The sequence below is a fragment of the Vulpes vulpes genome, chromosome 14 (assembly GCF_048418805.1).
Source record: "Vulpes vulpes isolate BD-2025 chromosome 14, VulVul3, whole genome shotgun sequence".
Lineage (NCBI taxonomy): Eukaryota > Metazoa > Chordata > Mammalia > Carnivora > Canidae > Vulpes > Vulpes vulpes.
This window is the reverse complement of record NC_132793.1, coordinates 26,618,408-26,637,755: the sequence shown is the minus strand read 5'-3', so window position 1 is coordinate 26,637,755 and position 19,348 is coordinate 26,618,408. Positions and strand designations below refer to the sequence as shown.

At 52.5% G+C, this 19,348-nt stretch overlaps 1 protein-coding gene across 6 annotated transcripts in view; it reads left to right on the top strand.

The window, feature by feature from the left end:
• HM13 (histocompatibility minor 13) overlaps nucleotides 1-19,076 on the top strand; it is a 40,098-nt gene extending 21,022 nt beyond the window's left edge. For 2 of the 6 annotated variants that reach the window (XR_003233181.2, XR_003233180.2), the window contains 9 exons: nucleotides 723-808; nucleotides 890-1,015; nucleotides 2,043-2,100; nucleotides 5,271-5,354; nucleotides 8,567-8,603; nucleotides 10,544-10,646; nucleotides 15,772-15,857; nucleotides 17,581-17,783; nucleotides 18,618-19,076. Coding sequence is in view for 4 of the 6 variants with exons in the window: in XM_025986151.2 (XP_025841936.1) it covers nucleotides 723-808; nucleotides 890-1,015; nucleotides 2,043-2,100; nucleotides 5,271-5,354; nucleotides 8,567-8,603; nucleotides 10,544-10,646; nucleotides 15,772-15,857; nucleotides 17,581-17,727; nucleotides 18,618-18,720 (830 nt within the window). In the remaining 2 variants the exon portion in view is untranslated. The remainder of the gene's footprint in view (nucleotides 1-722; nucleotides 809-889; nucleotides 1,016-2,042; nucleotides 2,101-5,270; nucleotides 5,355-8,566; nucleotides 8,604-10,543; nucleotides 10,647-15,771; nucleotides 15,858-17,580; nucleotides 17,784-18,617) is intronic. The other 4 variants (XM_025986151.2, XM_025986150.2, XM_025986154.2 and 1 more) reach the window with 2 other exon arrangements.
• The last annotated feature ends 272 nt before the right edge of the window (nucleotides 19,077-19,348 follow it).

Sequence of the window (19,348 nt, the reverse complement as noted above, 5' to 3'; positions counted from 1 at the left end):
GGGGCCCACCAGCAATCTGTTGGACTCTGGAATCTGAAAGAAGTGGCTGTGCTCTGTAACTGTGGGCAAACCCTACCAACTTCTGGGCTGCCTCACTAGGAAGTTTGGAAGTGATGGAGAATGGCTTAAGAGGAATGTCCACCACAGGGCTCCCCATGGGAACACTCAGCGACCCCCTCCTGCTTTTTCTCCAGGCCTCCAGATCTTACCTTCTTCCTCTTCCTCTTCCTCCTTTGCTGGTGATGTAGGTCTGCCAGTGACCTTGGTTTTCTTTGGTGGCAAAGTAGAAAGATTTCTGAATGGACTGGGACCTAACTAAAGACCTGGCTCAGTAGCAGCTGGCATTGATTGAGCACCCCCTGTGTTCCAGGCACTGTGCTGAGTGCTTTGTAAGGACCATCTCACTTGCTCCCCAAAGTAGCCCTATCGGGGAGGTGCTGCAGTCCCCTTTTTATAGAGGAGGAGGAGACAAGCTCAGAGCACCCCCCACAGTCATGCAGAGTCTGTGCTTCCAATACCATGGACCATCTCCCGCTGACCCTGCACCAGGCCTCTGTTCTCTCTGGGCCTCTAGTCCCTCCTCTAGGAAATTGGTGTGGGAGGGGGGGATGCTGGGAAGGCTCTGGCAGTGCCCACAGCCATGCCCTCCTCCGTCCAGGGGCTGACAGGTGGGAGGGGCAGCCCCGCCCCGGGGAGTGGACTTACCCGGCCTCTCTGCCCAGAGATCATCAATTATGAGTTTGACGCCAAGGACCTTGTATGCCTGGGCCTGAGCAGCATCGTTGGTGTCTGGTACCTGCTGAGGAAGGTAAGGAGCCAGGGCCTGGGGAGGATGGGGATTCAGGGGCATGGTAAGCAGACAGCCAATCTCACTCCCACCTTCCCCCAGCACTGGATTGCCAACAATCTCTTTGGCCTGGCCTTCTCCCTTAATGGGGTGGAGCTCCTGCATCTGAACAATGTCAGCACTGGCTGCATCCTGCTGGGCGGACTCTTCATCTACGATGTCTTCTGGGTGAGTCGGGCTGGGACACAAGGGATCCCTTGCTGCCTCCGTCCCTGTCTCTCTGGTCCCAGTGGCAGTCATCTGATGGAAGGCAGCTACCTCAGCCTAGAAGTTGAGGCCCCAGAGCAGCTCCTCTATGGGCCTGCTTGCCCTCATCTGTGAAACCACTGAAAGCAGATTTCCCCTTGGCTGAGAGCCCTCCCTGTGCCCCATGCCTTCTAGCCACCCTTGCCTCTTTCTCCCAGTGGCCCTGGCAGAGCTATTCCTTTCCTGTGTCTTCCCAGCAAGCAAGTTGAAACTCAGAGAAGTTGAGGCACGGGTGGTTAATGCTAATGGATAAGCTCAGCAAGGGCACCAATCTGAGGACAGAGACTGCTGTTGGCAGCACACTCTGGCACACACCAGCCCTAGGCTGAGGGGCATGCCACACTCACTCCCGACAGGCACCACTGAGGGCCCGAGGTCAGCCTGACTTAGGCACCTTTCCCTGGCCTCAGACAGCCTCTTTCCCCGTTATATGGGGATGGTGCTGGAGGACTTTATCTCCAAGGAGGAGCAGAGCCCTGAAGGAACAGAAGGCCTGGCCCAGGCCATCAGAGGCTCTTTCCAGCTCCTTCCATTTGCCCCGCTTATTGCCCAGATCCAGGAGCCCCATGAGGTATCCATGTGACCAGCGTCAGTGGCCACCTGATCTCAACTTCCCATCTGCTCTGGAGCACCTCCTTACCTCCCCCTCCCCCCATGAATCTCAGGCAGCATTGCATCTGGCATCCCAAGGACAGGGTAGCTCAGATAAGCGTCTGACTCTTGGTTTCAGAACAGGTCATGATTCTCAGGGCCTTGAGATCGAGCCCTGCATCAGGCTCCAGGCTCAGCCAGGAGTGTGCTTGAGTTCCTCTCTCCCTCTGCCCATCCCACATGCTCACTCTCTTTCTCTCTCTCTCTAAAATAAATGTTTAAAAAAGGAGTTCCTAGGACAGCATTACTTTGCCACCTGGTCCTCACCTCCCTCCACACTCCTGTCTTCTTCTCCTAGGTATTTGGCACCAACGTGATGGTGACAGTGGCCAAGTCCTTTGAGGCACCAATAAAATGTAAGTGACCACATCCACTATGAGGAGCCCTTCTGCTTCTACCTCGTGGTCCTGCCCCCCTCCTGGTTTCTGTTTTGGTCAGTACCTCTCCCTTGTCTCTTCCCCATGCATCTCTTCCTCCTCCAGGCTGTCCTGTGTCTCCAGCCTGGTTTCCTTCCCCTCTTTGAGTCATCTGGCTGTGTTCCCACACAGCCACCCTCTGCCCAGACCCTGGCATCCTTCCACCTAGTCCCACTATGATATGATGCAGGATGAGCTAGATGGGGTGGAGCAAGCACAGAATGGGCTTCTAACACAGCCTGCAGTGGGGCACATGGAGGCTCTCCAGGAAAGGAGTTTCTACACTGAGGCCCAAAGCCTCTCACTAGGTGCCTTTAGCACCTAGCCACTGGTGCAGTCTGTCCCACACCCCTCACGCTGCTCAGGTTTTCTTCTTCCTATAGCTACCCATTGTTTATAAAGATGAGCAAATCCAGGGACAGGCATCTAGGTGTCAATAAGCAGTGCAGAAATGTCATCTCACACTGAGGCAGAGCACCTCAGCAGTATGTTACCAGCCCTCACCAAGACCTGGCTTGCTTCAATGTCCACCCCACCATCTTCAGCACATCTGCCTGTCCCTTCTGCTCATCACCTCATGGTCCCAAGCTGGCTGCCACAGCTCCTAGCACTGACTCCTCATGCAGCTATGTCCAGAGCAAGAGAGAGGGAACTTTGTGTTTCTCTCATCAGAGAGGGAGGTTTTTTCTCATAGGCCCAAATCCAAACTGGTCATCAGCAAGAAGGTGGGAAAAGCATGATTAGCTTTGAGTTTAAGGCTCAGACCACTCAAGAATCCCCTCCTGGGATCACGAGACCCAAAGAAGAGGATGGAATGAGTCAGGCTGATAGCAAGGAAGGAGAGAGTCCTGTTGGGAAGGCTTTGGTCCTAAGAACCACACTCCGTGGGCACTGGGCAGCCAGGGTAAAGCTGGCCTCAGCAAGAAACAACTGTTCTCAAACTCTGGCTCTCCACTGCTTTAGAGAGGCCTCGATGAGCCGGACAGAGGCTCCTGGCTACACCCTGCTCCCAGATGCTGTGGTCCCAGCTCAGTGACCCCAAGGGAAACAAGTTTCTGCCAGCTTTGTCTTGAATAAACAAGTAGGCCCATGAGCCAGGCCCTCCTGCTGGGGAGACAAGAGGATCACGATGGACAGGCCTGGGTCGCTGCCCCCCTCAGTGTCTGGAAGCAGAATATTTGAATTGGCAGCCCCCCAGAACCAAGGATGTAAAGCAAGGCAGTTCTCCAGCAGGAGAACAGATGCTGGGCCAGCCAGAGCAGCAGCTATTCCCCATGTGCTATGATAGATGAAGCCAGCCAAGGTGCCAGGAAAGCTTTCATGAAGGATGAACACATGTTTACCAAGGAAGCAGGGGCAATGTGGGCCATTGAAAGAGAAAGCAGAGCTTCGGCAGAGGGCAAAGGCAGGGAAATGCACAGAGGGCCCTGGGAGCAGAGAATCAGGGAGGGAACGTGGCTGAGTTTAGGGGAGCAGCAGAAAAGAGGCCAGATTTGGGAAGCCCAGAGTGTCAAGCCAAGAAGCCTAGACTGCCCAATGGGCAGTGAATGAGCCATTGGAAGGCTCTGAAGAGGGCAGTGACACTATTATACTTGGGTTGTAGCATGGGTAGAAGGCCCATTGCTCTCCACTGCTAGGCGTGGAGCTCAGGCAGGATAGCAGTGGTTAAGTCAGGCTGGCTGGACTGGCATCTCAGATCTGACACTTGCTGGCTGGATGGCCTCCAGCAAGAGACTTCACCTCTCTGGGCCCTGGTTTTCACATCTGCCTCTCGGAATATAATGGTACCAGGATCGGGAAGATAGAATGAGAAGATCTGTAAATCACTGACTGTGCATTCATGGCGGGGAGTAGTAGTTGAGGAGGGGTATCTGTGTGTTCCTTAGGGAGGCACAAGCTTACCTAGAAACCCCAGTGTACCTCTGTTTGCATATCACTGGCCAGAGCTGGGTCATGTGACCACCCCTAGCTGGAAGGGAAGTCAGGAATTCAGGGACTGGGGTTGTCCAGATGCCCTAGCCTTATGCTACTTGATCCATCACCCAGGAAGGCTGTCCTGCCCAAAGTCAAACTGGATTAGTAAAGAAGGCATGGAGTGACAGTTAACAATGCATGCAAATCATCTGATTCTCACAACTCTGTGGGGTCAGTTCTGTTATACCCATTCACAGGTGAGAAAACTAAAGCACAGATCCCCTAAGTAACCTGTGCAAAGTCACACAGCAGAGCCAAGATTCAAACCCATGCATCTCACCATGAGGCCCACACCTAATGCTCTTTTGCTTACAAGTTGCCATGGAGGGGTGCCTGGGTGGCTCAGTCAGTTAAGCATTTGCCTTTGGCCCAGGTCGTGATTGGGATCCTGGGATCAGCCCCTGCATCGTACTCCCTGCTGAGCGGGAAGCCTGCTTCTCCTTCTCCCTCTGCCCCTCTACCCGCTTGTGCTCTCTGCTTCTCTTGTGCTATCTCTCTCAAGTAAATATTTTTTTTAAAAAAAAGTACTATGGATGAGATCCAGTTACAGCTACCTCTTGCCATAACTGGACACAGAAGAGGCATTTCTCTCCATCTACATTTATCTAAACGAGTGGGTCAGCATGATATTTGAGTGAGAGCCTTTAGGTAAGGAGTTTGTAGGAGTGTGACCTTTTTTCCTTCAACACATCCAGGAAGTGCCTCTAGCCCGGGATCTTCCTGCTGCAGATCAAGGACCACCCCCTGCCCCCACCCCTGCTGTATTGAGAGGGAAAGCCTATTAGATGTCAGCACTGCGTGGGCTCTTTGATCTCTTTCATACATATGGCTTTAAGGTAGATCCCCCTTCACCAGAGGGTTCCATAGCTAGCAGAGAGCACTAAAATGGTGTGCTATGTGAGTTCTAGCTCAGTAAAGGCAGTCAACCTTTGATCTAGATGATCCCAGATTCTTCCCCCTCTAACTAGCTGTGGTTCCAGATAGAGACTTTGCCCTTCAACCTGTCACCATCCTCATGCCTCCCCATCCCACCCCCTTAAATGCAAGTGTGTGAGTTTCATGCAGCAGGTCGGGGGCTGGGAGGCACTCTGAACCCGGCTCTTAACAATTCCTCGTATCCCTGCTTCCCCCCACAGTGGTGTTTCCCCAAGACCTGCTGGAGAAGGGCCTCGAAGCAGACAACTTTGCCATGCTGGGACTCGGAGATATTGTCATTCCAGGTGAGCCAGCCAGGGTTGGGGGCCACAGTGCAGGTGGTGGAAGGACCTGAAGGGAGGAGGAGGACGAAGACTACTCTGACACAGCCTCGCTACAGTGAACAGGGAAGGGAGGGGCCAGGCGATTCCGGACACCCAGCCCCAGGTCAGCCCCGGGTTTCGGCCCACATAGAACAGCAGTCATGCCAGGCCCTGAGTCAGGCAGCAGGGGGACAGCAGTGAGCAAGACCATCCTCAGAGCTTCTGGTCTCACTGAACAGACATGACCCAAGAACAGCAGAAATAGGTGTCTGCGACAGAAATACATTCTGTGAAAAACACATCTCATGAGCCTTCTCACACATTCCCTCCCTTTGCCAGTATTTACAAGTAGTACCAATATGCTGGCACTGCCACAGTCCCTGTGGTCCTCCTGCCCCTGTTACAGGGAGAACATGCCTGTGTGTGTGGACACAGGGGGCACCATGAGCATGGGCTTCTGTACTCCTGACAAAGGGACATGGGACACATACTTGCTTGTCCACATGAGTTGACCTCTGAACTGCTAGTCGGTGCATCTGTGGCTGTGGGCACATAGGTCCCAGGGGCCCACAGCCTCAACTGGCCTTGGGGCACCAGCAGCCTAAACTACTAGTCAGAAGACTCGGTAAAGCCGAGCTGCTGCTGTAGGTCACTGTGGTAGCTGAACCTCAGATGTGTGTATTTGCGGATCCTGGCCTGGTGACAGGTATCCAAAGGACACGCTTGTTCTTGTTACAGTCCAGAGGCTCAGAGTCCAAGGATTAGAAGCACCCCTGGTGCTTGCTTAAAAGAAGAAAATGCGGAACAAATGAAAAGCCAACCTATTTTTCACTCTAAGAGGCAATAACAGTTCTAATATCCTGGGATGATACAGACACTTCCATTGTGACACTTGGATTTTGTGTGGCAGCAAAAGAGGTTTTTTCCTCAGCCGAGGAAACTGAGGCTCAGAAGTAAAAGGACTTTCACAACTTCACACACTGTTAAGGGCCAACACCAGGCCCATGCCAGGTTATCTGTGTGCAGAGAAAGCCTTTACTGTCAGAAATATCCTATAACAGTAATGCCAGTAATAAGATGATGATCACCACAGCGGCCATGTGTCAGGCACCTGCCACATGCCTGCCCCTGTGCTGAGTGCTTCTTGTATGTTTGTCTCTTTGCTGCTCTTAACAGCCCAGTGAGGTAAAAGGTGTTTCCATTTTACAGATGAGTTCACTGAGGCTCAGATGCCAGACTTGCTCAAGTTCCTGGGCACATGGGAATGTGGTCTTGAACCCAGGCCTTTGCATGACTTGTAGTGCTGTGTGGCTGGGAGAAACAGCTCCATCAGACAGAAGAAATTGAGTCCCAGAAAGCAGTCAGCTCACTGTGCCAGGCATGGGCTGCTCCAGGCACCCACACAGACTTCCCCAGTATCCTCGTTGCTTGTGGTTCTGCACTTGTGGCATGCACAGGACACCCACCAATGCACATACCTACGTATCTAAGTCTTCAAGTAATTTCTGTAGCTGAAAGTTGATCACACCCTCACAGTGCCCCAGTGATATTCTTCAAAAAATAGATTCCTGCAGACTATTGTTTTGAGGACCAGATGCGTTATTAAAGGTGAAAGCCTTTAGCAGAGGTCTGACCTCTGCATTAGTTAGAGAACAGTGTAGAATTCAACTGCTAGGGGGAGGCTGCATTCCCTGCTTTGTTTCCAGAAAGGCAGCATTTGTCTTCTCTCTCTACCTACCATCTCCCTACTCATACACAGTCTCAAGGTCTCAGGGAGGACTAAATCCCTTCTAATTTAAAATCAGTCGTATGTTGAGGCGCCTGGTTGGCTCAGTCAGTGGAATGTGGGACTCTTGATCTCAGGGTTGTAGGTTCGAGCTCCACATTGGGTGTAGAGATTGCTTAAGGATGGAATCTTTTAAAATAAATAAATAAATAATGAAATTAGTCATGTGCTGCCAGACAGACACAGATAGACCCAGATGGTGTGGCATGTGAGCAACATACAGAGGCTGGCCTTGTTGGCTGGATCTCAAGGACTCTTTGGCTTTTGGGGTGTCTGGGCTGGGATTTGAAATGCCAGTAGGAGGGACACCTGGGTGCCTCAGCGGTTGAGCACGTCTGCCTTCAGCTCAGGGTGTGATCCTGGAGTCCCAGGATCGAGTCCCACATCGGGCTCCCTGCATGGAGCCTGCTTCTCCCTCTGCCTGTGTCTCTGCCTCTCTCTGTCTCTCTCATGAATAGATAATCTTTAAAAAAAAAAAAAAAAACAAGAAAGAAAAGAAATGTCAGTAGGAGTGCAGTGGGTAGGTAGAGTTAATCATCTTCTATATTGCCAGAGAGCCTTCCGATGGTCTGCTTGCTCCTATTCCTCCCTCCAGCCAAGCAATTGCCACATGGGTTGTTTTCATAATCTGGCTAGGTTGTTCCCCTGCTTGGAATTCTTCCCTGTGTTCCCTTACTCGGAAAAGAGACTCAGTTCCTCCTCGCGCCCCATGGCCCTGTGTGGCTGGTCCACCACCTGCATCTCCTGCTCTGTCCTACAACCTTACTGGCTCCTTGACCTATGCTACATCTCAACCCCCTCTTTCCTTGGGTCCTTTGCATGTGCTGTTCCCTCTCCCTGGCAAGTCTCACTTCCTCAAAGAAGCCCTTCTTTGTCTTCCCTGCACTCCTCTGAGCCTGGCATATCTCCAGATACACCTTCCCGTAACACAGAAAGCACCCTTTCATGGTTAGGGTCTTATGTGGAATTTTGTTCCCATTTGATCAGCATGTCTACCTCCTGCTGCCTTGGCTGAGCTCTGTGGGTGCAGTGATTTTGCTTCCTGTTGTCTACAGTGCCTGGTACTTAGAAGGCCTCAATAAACATTTGGGTGGATGGGCTCAGGGTGACACATTATGGCGCTGTGAGGTGCCAGATCAATGTGGTCCCAGACCAAAGCAAACCCCTGGGACCTTCTCACTGTTCTAAGGAAGCCTAATGGTAGAGAAACGGGATTTCTGCCGGCAGCTGGTGGTGTTGGGCCCCAGCGATTGCTCCATGACTGGGAACATCAGGTTGGGGACCCGGTTGTATCTTAGTCCACCACCCTACTTCTCCCCGTCACAGGCATGGGAGCTCCATCCCCCAGCCTTCCTGAGGTGCTGGCTTCCCTGCAACCATCTAACTAACCCTGGCTCTCTGCCCACAGGGATCTTCATTGCCTTGCTGCTACGGTTTGACATCAGGTAAGCTACTTGGAAACTCTAGCCCTCAAGCTTCACAAGTGAGGGGCCTTCCGTGGGCAGGGTACTCCGGGGGTTCCTTGGGGGCTTTCAGGAGCCCAGAGGAGGTGACCTGCGATCAGACCCTCCACCTCTGCAGCAGCCAGTGCAATTCTGACTCTTATCTGCACTTTGAAGTTCTGAGTATTCCACGACCCTGTGGAATACTTTTGGCCCAGTGGCCAAAAAGAAAAAAGGATCACACTCCCAAGAGATTTAAACCCAGAAGGTCCTAGTGGTACTCATAGCGCTTTCTCACTGCGTGACCTTGGCAAGTGATCTGACCTTTCTGGGCTAAAGTGTCTCCTTCTTAACTTGGTAGTAAACAAGAGCTTTGACCTCGGCATTACAGAGAAAACCTGGGGGGAGCGCTGAGCACAGGGCTGCAGGGAGACCCAGCTGCAGTCCATTCGTCATCACGCATTATCAGCCCAGGCTCAGGTCACTGTGGCCCAGCTGCTCTGGCTGCTCCCCGCAATCCCTCACTCCGATTTGTTTTGTTCTGTTCATCGTGCATAGTGAACACAGGGAGAGGGAAGGGTCTGACTTGAGTCACCCCTTCCAGCAGAAAACGTGGCACTGTTAATGCATCTAGGCATGCTGCCAGCAGGTGGCGCTCAGCCTTCCCAGTGGAAGGTTTGCTTTATGTGCACTAAACTTCAACGTGGTTTGTGCTCAATCTCCTCTTGCCTGGTAATTGCCAAAGCAGTAACACTGGTAACAAGAAACTGTACCAGTGTCATTGAAGTTGAGTTTGCCTGTGAAACTTGCCCCTGCTCACGTACATCTGGGTTTTTTGTGTAGTGCGACTCAAACCTTCCGACCATGGGTGTACAGACAGCCTTTGGGAGCCACCTGGCTCGTCTGCAAGTAGTGGCACGTCTGTGCCAGCCAGCTGCTCTCCTGGCTGTTCAGAGGGGATACAAAGAGAACCCCATGAGAGTCTCTGGGCCACTTGCTAGAGACACAGATTCACTTTCGGCTGCCAGCACCCTCAAGGGCAGAATCTCATTCCTAGCCTGGATTTGCAGGACTGGCCAGCCTTTCAGAGCTGGTTTCAGAATCTGTGCGGCATGCCCAAAGTGGCTTCACCCCAGGCTCCACAGCAGCATAACTCCTAGTGCGTTCACAGCTCCAGGCTCTGCGGCAGCCAGGGCAAGGAGAAAGTGGGCCGCAAGTACTCCTTCAGTCCACAGATGGTGCTGGGCACTGTGCTGAGTGCCGGAGACACACAGAGGTCATGGAGCTGAGGTTGTAAAGGGAAATCCTGGAACGGCAGTGTGATTCAGTCCCGGGGCTGCTCTTGGATGACTCGCCTCCAGGAAGCCACTGGCACTTTATCCACGTTGTCAGCAGCTATTTAGCATGCACGACAGGTCACTGAACTGTTAAGTCCGCTGCACTGAAAAGGAGTAAGTCAGCTTTGCAGCTGCTGTAGTATCACTCGAAGCGTAGTTCCCCCATAGCACATTCACCTGAGCAGTTTCTCAACATGTGGATTTCTGGACCTCCCCAAACTTATTCAATCAGATTCCCAGGGAATTGGCCCTGGAAGTTTGGGGGTTTTTTTTGTTTGTTTGTTTTGGGGGTTTTTGCAAGCTTTCTAGGTGATTGCTATCCTGGCTAAAATCTTAAAGCCACTTATGGCACTTGATATTCACACCACTGAATAGATGGGTTGTGGTTTTCCCATTTTGAAGATGAATAAACAGGCCTAAAGAAGGAAAGTGTCTTGTCCAAAGACCTATAGCTGGGACAGTACCAGGATGCACGCCCAGTGCCAACTTCTCAGCCATCCCATATAGCCTCCAGGGTCTTCCCCGGCTCCCCCTCTTAGAAGAGATGGTGCTGCTCCCACACCTGCAACTAACCCTCCTCCTCTTTCTCCCCACATCTTCCTAAAGCTTAAAGAAGAATACCCACACCTACTTCTACACCAGTTTTGCAGCCTACATCTTCGGCCTGGGCCTTACCATCTTCATCATGCACATCTTCAAACATGCCCAGGTGAGTGGGACTGTACTTCATGGATCAGGAATGCTCTGTCAGTAGCAGGGACTCACATATGTAGGGCTTATTTGTCACATGCACAGGCAATCCAGAGGTAGGTGCTCCCCAGCAGAGTGAGAGTGGGCATATCTGACCCCTGGCCTTTTACCTATGGCCATTGCAGAATGTCGCCAGGTGCTCCAAGTAGCACAGGCATGTCAGTGGCAAGGGGAAGGAGCACAGATACAACCGTGTTTATTCCCTTCATCAGGAAAGCAAATCCTTTCCCAGAACCCTTTTGGCAGATTTTTGCTCACATTTCATGGATCAGATCAGTGTCACATGGCCCCCGCTGCCTGGAGTCTAGGTAAGAGGGGCTGTGGTTTCTGAGCCTCAGTAGTGGGGCAGATGGAACAGTATTGAGATGGGTGTTGGATGTTTCAGCCCAGTGCCCATCTTACCAGGTGAGTGATAAGGTGTCAGGGGCCGTCTCTGATTCCACAAGCAGGCTGACCTCTGCCTCCTCCTCCCACCAAGTTGGGTACTGAGCTACCACAGAGTAAATCATGGTGGAGTGAAGGCTGAGAGCTGTGATTGTGGCCTGAAGAGGGTAAGGCCGGGAGGGGACAGCCAGCAGACAGGATTACTCTCTACTAGAAATCAAAGCACTTCTCGTATGCCAGGCTCCGCTCAGTTCTTCATGAGAGTCCTCATGAGCAGACGTGGGGACTGGAGATCAGGTACTACATGGCAAGCATGTAGTAGAGCCAGGATCTAAACATGGGTCATGGATCCCTGGGTGGCTCAGGAGTTTAGCGCCTGCCTTGTGCCCAGGGCATGATCCTGGAGACCCGGGATTGACTCCCACATCGGGCTGCCTGCATGGAGCCTGCTTCTCCCTCTGCCTGTGTCTCTGTCTCTGTCTCTCTCTCTCTGTCTCTTGAATAAATAAATAAAATATTTTTTAAATAAATAAATAAAAATAAATAAACATGGGTCATATGGCAACCAAGCCTGGCAGTGGGAAAGGCTAGGTGGAATTAAGGCTAAGGGGACTCAGGTGGGAGGAAGTCCAGACTTCTCCATCTGTTCGCAACAGGGCTCTGGGCAGATTGCTGAAGTTATGCTTGATTTCCCTCAGTGTTTTTAAAAAAGGTGGGGGGGGGGGGGGCGGTAAGTATTAGTAGCCAGCTTGGAGTTTTTTGAGGATGAAATGAGTTAATAGAAGGAAATAGCTCAGAATTTTGCCTGGCCCAGGTACTAGTACTAGCTGTCATCGTTGTCACTGTTTCCTCCATCCTGCCCTCCCCCTGGTCTCCCCTTTCCCCCACCCCAGGGCACCAGCCACAAAGAAGCCATCTTTGAGTTAATCACAATAGCTGTTGAGCTGTTACTGTGTGCCAGGCACTATGCTAAAGAAACCCTTTTACTGGATGCCTGGGTGGCTCAGCGGTTACAAGTTTGCCTTCAGCTCAGGGCATGATCCGGGAGTCCCGGGGTCAAGTCCCACATCGGGCTCCCTGCACGGAGCCTGCTTCTCCATCTGCCTATGTCTCTGCCTCTCTCTATGTCTTTCATGAATAAATAAAATCGTTAAAAAAAAAAAAAAAAAAAAAAAAAAAAAAAAAAAAACTTTTACTCATTAACTTATTTAGTCTCTACAGTGTGTCTACAATATTTAGGAAGTAGATAGTATTTTCATTCTACAGAAGCTCAAGGGTCCAGGGTCCTCTAGCTTATAGGTGGAGAAACCAAGAACCAGTGAGGAACCACCTCTCATTCATTTCTCCAAATGGATTCAGGAGCTATATAAGCCAAGAGTGACACACACTTGACAAGGAGGTCACTGAGAATGATTAGACCTGGCTTGGGGGACTAGCTTAGAGGCCTCTGGGAAGTCTCTGCTTCCACCCCATTAGGTTCCAATCTGAGAGCCATTCTCCCAGAGGCCACCAGGTGGCAGCCTTGCTTCTGCCTAGGCTAGACTCTGAGGATCCCATTGGGAGCTCCCACTCTGGCTGGAGGAGAGCTGATCCTCCGAGTAGTGACTCTGTAACCTAGAGAGAAAAGGAAACTTCCTGGGTCACAAAGCAAATCAAACTGGGCCCTAGCTGGAGCCCTGGACTCCTGACCCCTGGCCCCAGAGCTCCCACACTGGCTGGAGGAGAGCTGATCCTCCAAGTAGTGATTCTGTAACCTAGAGAGAAAAGGAAACTTCCTGGGTCACAAAGCAAATCAAACTGGGCCCTAGCTGGAGCCCTGGACTCCTGACCCCTGGCCCTAGGCCTGTGCCACTCCCCAACAGCAACCCAACCGTTTTCCCATCATCCACGTGGGCATCTCCCTGGAAATCTTGGAAAGAGGATCCAGGACATAAGGGGAACCTGTTTCTTGAGGACTCTCCTTTTCCAAGACACAGGCAGTCCCAGTGCCTGCAATTCCCTAGGAGGGAGTCACCATTGCTTATGTGGTTTTCAGCCCATGTAGCTTCTATCAAAAACCCATTCCAGGGGCGCCTGAGTGGCTCAGTCAGTTCAGCGTCCTACCTTTGGTTTCGTCTCAGGTCATGATCTCAGGGTCATGAGATTAAGCCCAGTGTCAGGCTCCACACTCAATGTGGAGACTGCTTAAGACTGTCTCTTGCACTCCCATGCACGCTCTCTCTCTCTCAAATAAATATTAAAAAAAAAAAAAAAAAAAATTCAAAGCCAGGGGTCTGGCAGCCTCCTAGAAAGACCATTCAAGATGATCATGTATCCTCATAATACAGAGAGAGGGAAGCAGTTTAGCTGGGATCACACAGTGGAGCTAAGGCTGGATGGAAAGTCAGGAGCCCTGATGCCCAGCTTGCTATCCCAAGCTATACATCCCAGCCTCTCCTCAGCACTGACTTTGGAGAGGTTCCCTGGTGCCTTGGAAAGAAAAGCATAGGCTTGTATTCCTCTAATAATAGCAAACTCGCCGCTTCCCACAGCAGCCCATCAGTGGCTCCTGGCTCTCAAGTGAGGCAGGCCTTGGGGGAGCTAAACTTGTACCACCCTCCCACCCCACCCCCCAGCCTCTGGGAAGCCCTCTACTTTGCCTGGCCTGGCCTTGGTAAAGACTTAGAGATGGAGGTGCCATATCCTGGCCAACCACATGAGGAGGGCAGTTCCTTGTGTCTTCTGATCCTCAGTCTTTTTGTCTGTAAAGTGAGTACAAAAGGCCTTCTGAGAAATTAAATTCTAATAAGTTTATATTTGTTTAATTTTCTATTTCATCAATTTCTGCTTTTGTCTTTGTTATTTTCTTTCTACTTTTTGGTGTTCTTTTTCTGGCTTTTTGACTTGACAGCTAAGATTATTTTAAGTCTTGTTTTCTAATAAATGTACCTAGAGTTAATGTTACAAATTTTCCTCTGAGTACTGCTTTGACTGCCTCTCATGTTATGGTGTAGACTTTTGTCATTGTCATTTCTGTCAACTTCCAAAAGGCCTAAAGCCTAGTTTACCCAAAGCCTAACTCAGCAAATGAGTTACTCTGACAAGAATAGGAGAAGCTCAGCCACTTGCACACCTCCTATGACCTTGGGCAAGTCCTTTCTCCCTATCTAAGTGTCAGTAGCATCATCTGTAGAACTCAGATTATGTCATTAGCTTCAAGGATAGTACATATGAAGTGATGTGGTTCACAGGCAACATGGTTTGAAAGTCAGGCTTAGCAGGCTGTGGAGCCCTGCTCTTTGACCAAACTTGCCATAGGAGTGAGGTCTCCTCACCCTAGTCACCTCCAAGACACCTTCTTCACTTTGTGAGCACCCATGAAGAAGCCAAGACACCATGTGCTTTGTATTTACTGGGCCCTCTTCTGAGTGCCAGGAATAGAGCAGTGACGAGGACAGCCGTGGACACTGCCCTCCTGAAGTTGACAGCCTGGCAGTAAGACCAAAGTCTAATAATACAATGATGGTCTGCTGCAGAGAGTGGCAGGGGGCCCTGAGAATAGGTGATAGGAGGGCCTGGCTCCCTGCCGCTGGAGGCTTCCCCGCAGAGGTAACCACCAAACAGAGGTCCAGAGGAGGAGGAATCTAGGCAGAGGTGTGAAGAGCATCACAGGCAGCAGAAACTGCCCATGCAGAGGTCCTGTGGCTAGAGGTGATGGAGAGGACCAAAGCAAGGCCCCTGTGGCCAGAGTGGGGCAAGTCAGGTCATGTTGAAGAAGAAAGCGGGGTCATATCTTCTGAGGCCTTCAGGCGACCGGGGAGCATTGGGGGTCATGGAGGGTTGAGCAGTAATGTCCAACTTTCAGATGCTGTGGGGAAAAGAATAGCTTTAGAATCTAATGTGCCTGAGCCACAGTCCCCAGTTTACCATTTAGATATCCAAGGCCTGCACTGTGCCCTGTCCTCCCAGAGCATAAGCCTTCCTCGTGTAGACGAGGAGGGTTATAGGGGATGTAGAGATGGACTGAAATGCTCCTCGGGAGGCTGAGCTCAGGGTGTATGCAGTTTGTGCTCCATCCAGACCAAGCTTCACCAGGAGTCCACACATAGGCTCTAGAGCCAGACCACCTGGGTCGTATTTTTGGAACAGCATTGAACAGTGTCTCCTGGAGCTTTTTTTTTTTTTTTTTTTTTTTTTAAGATTTTATTTACTCATGAGAGACACAGAGAGAGGCAGAGACATAGAGGGAAAAGCAGGCTCCATGCAGGGAACCCGATGTGGGACTTGATCCCGGGATCATGCCCTGGGTCCAAGGCAGTCGCTAAACTGCTGAGCCACCCAGGGCTCCCCTCCTGGAGCATTTAAAGATGCAAACCTCCACCCCCAGACTAAGGAAGCAGAGTCTCTGGAAATAGGACTGACCCAGGAGGCTGCTTGTTAAACCCGATGTGCCAGATGATTAGGATACTGCCAGCCAGACTCCTGGGTACCCTTAAAGCCCTGCATGCTTGATTTCCTTTGGGTTCCTTGCATTCCCTCCCAGGGAGGAGGAGCCCTGCTCTGGGAGTCAGGAGCCCCGGGTTTAGTCCCAGCCACTGACTTCCTCTGGGCCCCTAGACCATCACTGTCTCAGTCATGCCCCGGAGAGGGTTGGGGTGATGGGAATGGCCCTGAGCAGGTGTAGTGACCAGCAGTTCACCACCAGCTCTGTTCTCTCACAGCCTGCCCTTCTATACCTGGTCCCTGCCTGCATCGGCTTTCCTGTTCTGGTGGCACTGGCCAAGGGAGAAGTGACAGAGATGTTCAGGTAAGACGGGACGGGGGCAGACGTCTGCATGGCACAGGTGCACCCGCAGGCAGCCAGTGGAGCCTGCCTGGGCTGCTTGTACACGTCTCCAGGGGAACATTGTTCCCGCCACCAGCCCCACCTCTCATCCTTTGTGCCAGCACGTGGGTGCCTGGCCTGTGGCACCAGCGGGAACCTGTCTGCAGGGCCAGGAGCCAGGGGAGGGCAGCCCCCACATCCAGATGCCTGCTGAGTCTTCAGAAGGGACTGGCTAGTATAATTCTCTCCCGCCCCAGGCTGCCCCACTGTCAGGAGCCCTGGGTTCCCAGCCTGATTTTGCCACCATGTGACTTCAGGCAAATCTTTCTCTTTCCCAGCCTCAGCTTTCCCATGTGAGTAATAGGGAGGATCCTAGTGGGGTAGGAGGTGCCCCAGATTGGAAATTAAGTGTCGGTCCCTGTTGAGCTGCCTCAGTGGCTCTCACCCCCTAGTTCTGTCTCAGCAAGTGTCTCACTTGCACTCATACCCCTTCCCGTGGCCATATGCACACCTGCCACACCTTGTGCACAGCTCCACCCATACCCCGAGGCCTGCGTGACTCTGACAGGTGTCTGCTCCCCAGCACCACTGACTCTGCCTGCCAGGGACCCAGAAATAGCTGCCAGCTGCTATTGAAGCTGCCCACTCGGGGGCCTTCCACCCAGCTCCACCTGCCTGGCCTCCAGGTTGTCCCTCGAGTGCCTGCCAGGGCCATCTGTGCACCTGGCTGCCTGCAGGGGAACCTGTGACTCACCCCTCCCCCGTACCTGCCTCTGCCCTCCCTGTCTTGCCTAGAAGCCCCAGGCTCCCAAGCTGCCTGCCCATATATCCTGGGCTGGCAAAGCCCTGTGGACTCTGAGGCCAGGCTGGGGGATGAACTTGGGGGCACATCTGGGGGCAGGGATGGGATCTGATCTCTGAGCTCAGCATCTACCCTCACCCTCAGGCTCATCTATCCTCAGCCACCCCCGTCTTGAGTAACCGTCCCAGTCCTGGTATGTCCACATCGGGTCAAGCTCTGCACATCCAGAGCCAGGGTACCTACTTGGTGCTTGCTTTCCCTAAATGTCCTACTGCTCAGGCACTCTGCACCCCTTTCTGCCCCTGCCCCCAGGAAGTTCTCAGATTGAGATGAAAAAGCAGGTTGGTCTCTCTCTTTCTCCATCTCTCTCCCTAATTCTCCACCTTCCCTTCTGTTTTACTTTTCCCTTGAGAGGTGCTCTACTTTTCTTTATCCACTTGGCTCACACACTCACATGGCTGAAAATTTTGTAGCCGGGAAAGGGAAAACTGCCTCACAACCCATCCATCCCAGAGCTCTATCACACATTCAGAGACAGCTTTGCTACTAACAGTAAATGTGCACATGTAAGTTCCTGCACAGATGGTGGCACTCTCAGAATATCCTGCATCTGGATTTTTCACACAACAGTAGGTCTTAGAAATGTTTCTGCAGCAGCACCTGTACATCTAGAACATCCATGTTCCTTTGCACAGCTGCATAGTGTCCCTTTGTATAGGTGCATCTTTTTTATTCACCTAGTAAGTCCCGCTTCCTTCCACTGAGTCTGAAAATATAGAAGATAAAAATAAGACACAGTTCTGCTCCCTGCTCCTCACAAGAGAAATTTCTGTGTCCCTCGTCACCCCCTCCCTCCCGTCTTTTCCTCTCCATCTTTTTTCTGTCTCTCTGTCTCTCACACAGCTACGAGTCCTCAGCGGAAATCCTGCCTCACACCCCGAGGCTCACCCACTTCCCCACAGTCTCGGGCTCCCCAGCCAGCCTGGCCGACTCCATGCAGCAGAAGCTAGCTGGCCCTCGCCGCCGGCGCCCGCAGAATCCCAGCGCCATGTAATGCCCGGCGGGTGCCCACCTGCCCGCTTCCCCCCACTGCCCCGGGGCCCAAGGTAGGGCAGACACCCCAGCTCCAGTGTACGGGGCAGGGAGCATTGCCAGGGGCAGGCAGCAGGTGGTACCTCCTGCACAACCACCCAGGGGTCACTGCACCCAGCCTCAGGGCCGGGAGCAGGGCTCTAGAACCTCTTGTCCTCACCAGTGGTTTGGGGTTCATGTGAGAGAGGAGATCACAACAGCCCTTGTCATCCAGGATTAGATACTCTTACTGCTGGCCTATGTATAAGACCCTGGGCAGACCACTTTCCTCTTCCGAAGCCCCTCTCTCTTTCATTCCTGCCTCATGAGGTTCTGGGGAAAGATCTGGGTACTGTCCTTGGTGTCAATGCAGTTGCTCAATAAATGGGGCCCACAGGAAGAGCTAATAAGCCAGGGTGGCAACCTTCAAGAGTGGCACCTTGCCACTTGCCAGTATGGCAAACCCCTGCCTGCCTGTACCCCTGGGGCTGAGTTGTTTGACTCCTGCCGTGCACCCTGGAAAGCGGCCCATCTCCCATAACCTTGTCCTGGCTGCCCCATTTTTTCCCACTCTCTCCAAGTGGAAGGTACAAGAAGCTTAAGGTTAGCCCACCCAACCTCTCCTCCATCTGCCACTGCCTTTTGCCACCTTTTGGCACCACCAGGCACAAAGAAAGGAGAGCCACCTGTCTGAGAAGGGCATACAGTGGGGCCAGGGCCAAGTCCTGGAAGGTGCTGGGCCGTGAATGCCAGACTGGTGTTCTTCATGTGCCTGGGGACTTTCCTGGGATGGTGGGGAGGCGGGGCCTGGAAGTTCTGCTCTCCCCTCCTCTAAAGGTGGTGTTCTTATTGTTTTGTTTTTTGGTCAGTTATGAGGAGTCAAATCCTAAGGATGCAGCAGCAGTGACAGAGGGATCCAAAGAGGGAACAGAGGCCTCGGCATCGAAGGGGCTGGAGAAGAAGGAGAAGTGAAACGGCTGGGGCCTGACCCACTGAGGGCCGGGCCAGGCAGGCGGGGGCAGGCCGGCACAGGCCTGCAAGGGCAGAGGGCATGGGAGGCTAAGGGCGCTGGAGGCTGGGCAGCCCCAGGAGAGGGGCAGGGGCAACAGGATCCCTCCAGCGGGGCCTCCCATGGCCTGGTTCCTTCATCCCCCTTCTCTGGCCTTCCTCTACCCCTTCCCGTCCCCTGCAGGCAAACGAAGCCCCACCTCCCCCCACCTCCTAGATGCCAGGCAGGAAAAGTGGGTCTGATTTTTAGATTTTTGTATTGTGGACTGACTTTGCCTTACATTAAAAATTCATCCCAGGGGCACCTGGGTGGCTCAGTCGGTTAAGTGTCCGACTCTTGATCTCAGGGTTGTGAGTTCAAGCCCCAAGGTTGAGGCTTGAACTCCTTGCCCAGTGCAGAGCCCACTTAAAAAAATAGTGTCATCCCATTGCCCAGGCAGGCCACTGTACCCTTGGAGGGATTCTCTGTACCCAACATCTTGCATTGCCTTCACCATCTCTCACCCTCCCACCCAGAAGCTTCCCTGGAGGCCCCTTCCTGGGGACTGTGAACTCACGACCTCTGGGAGAGGCCCTGACCTCCGAGTCCTTC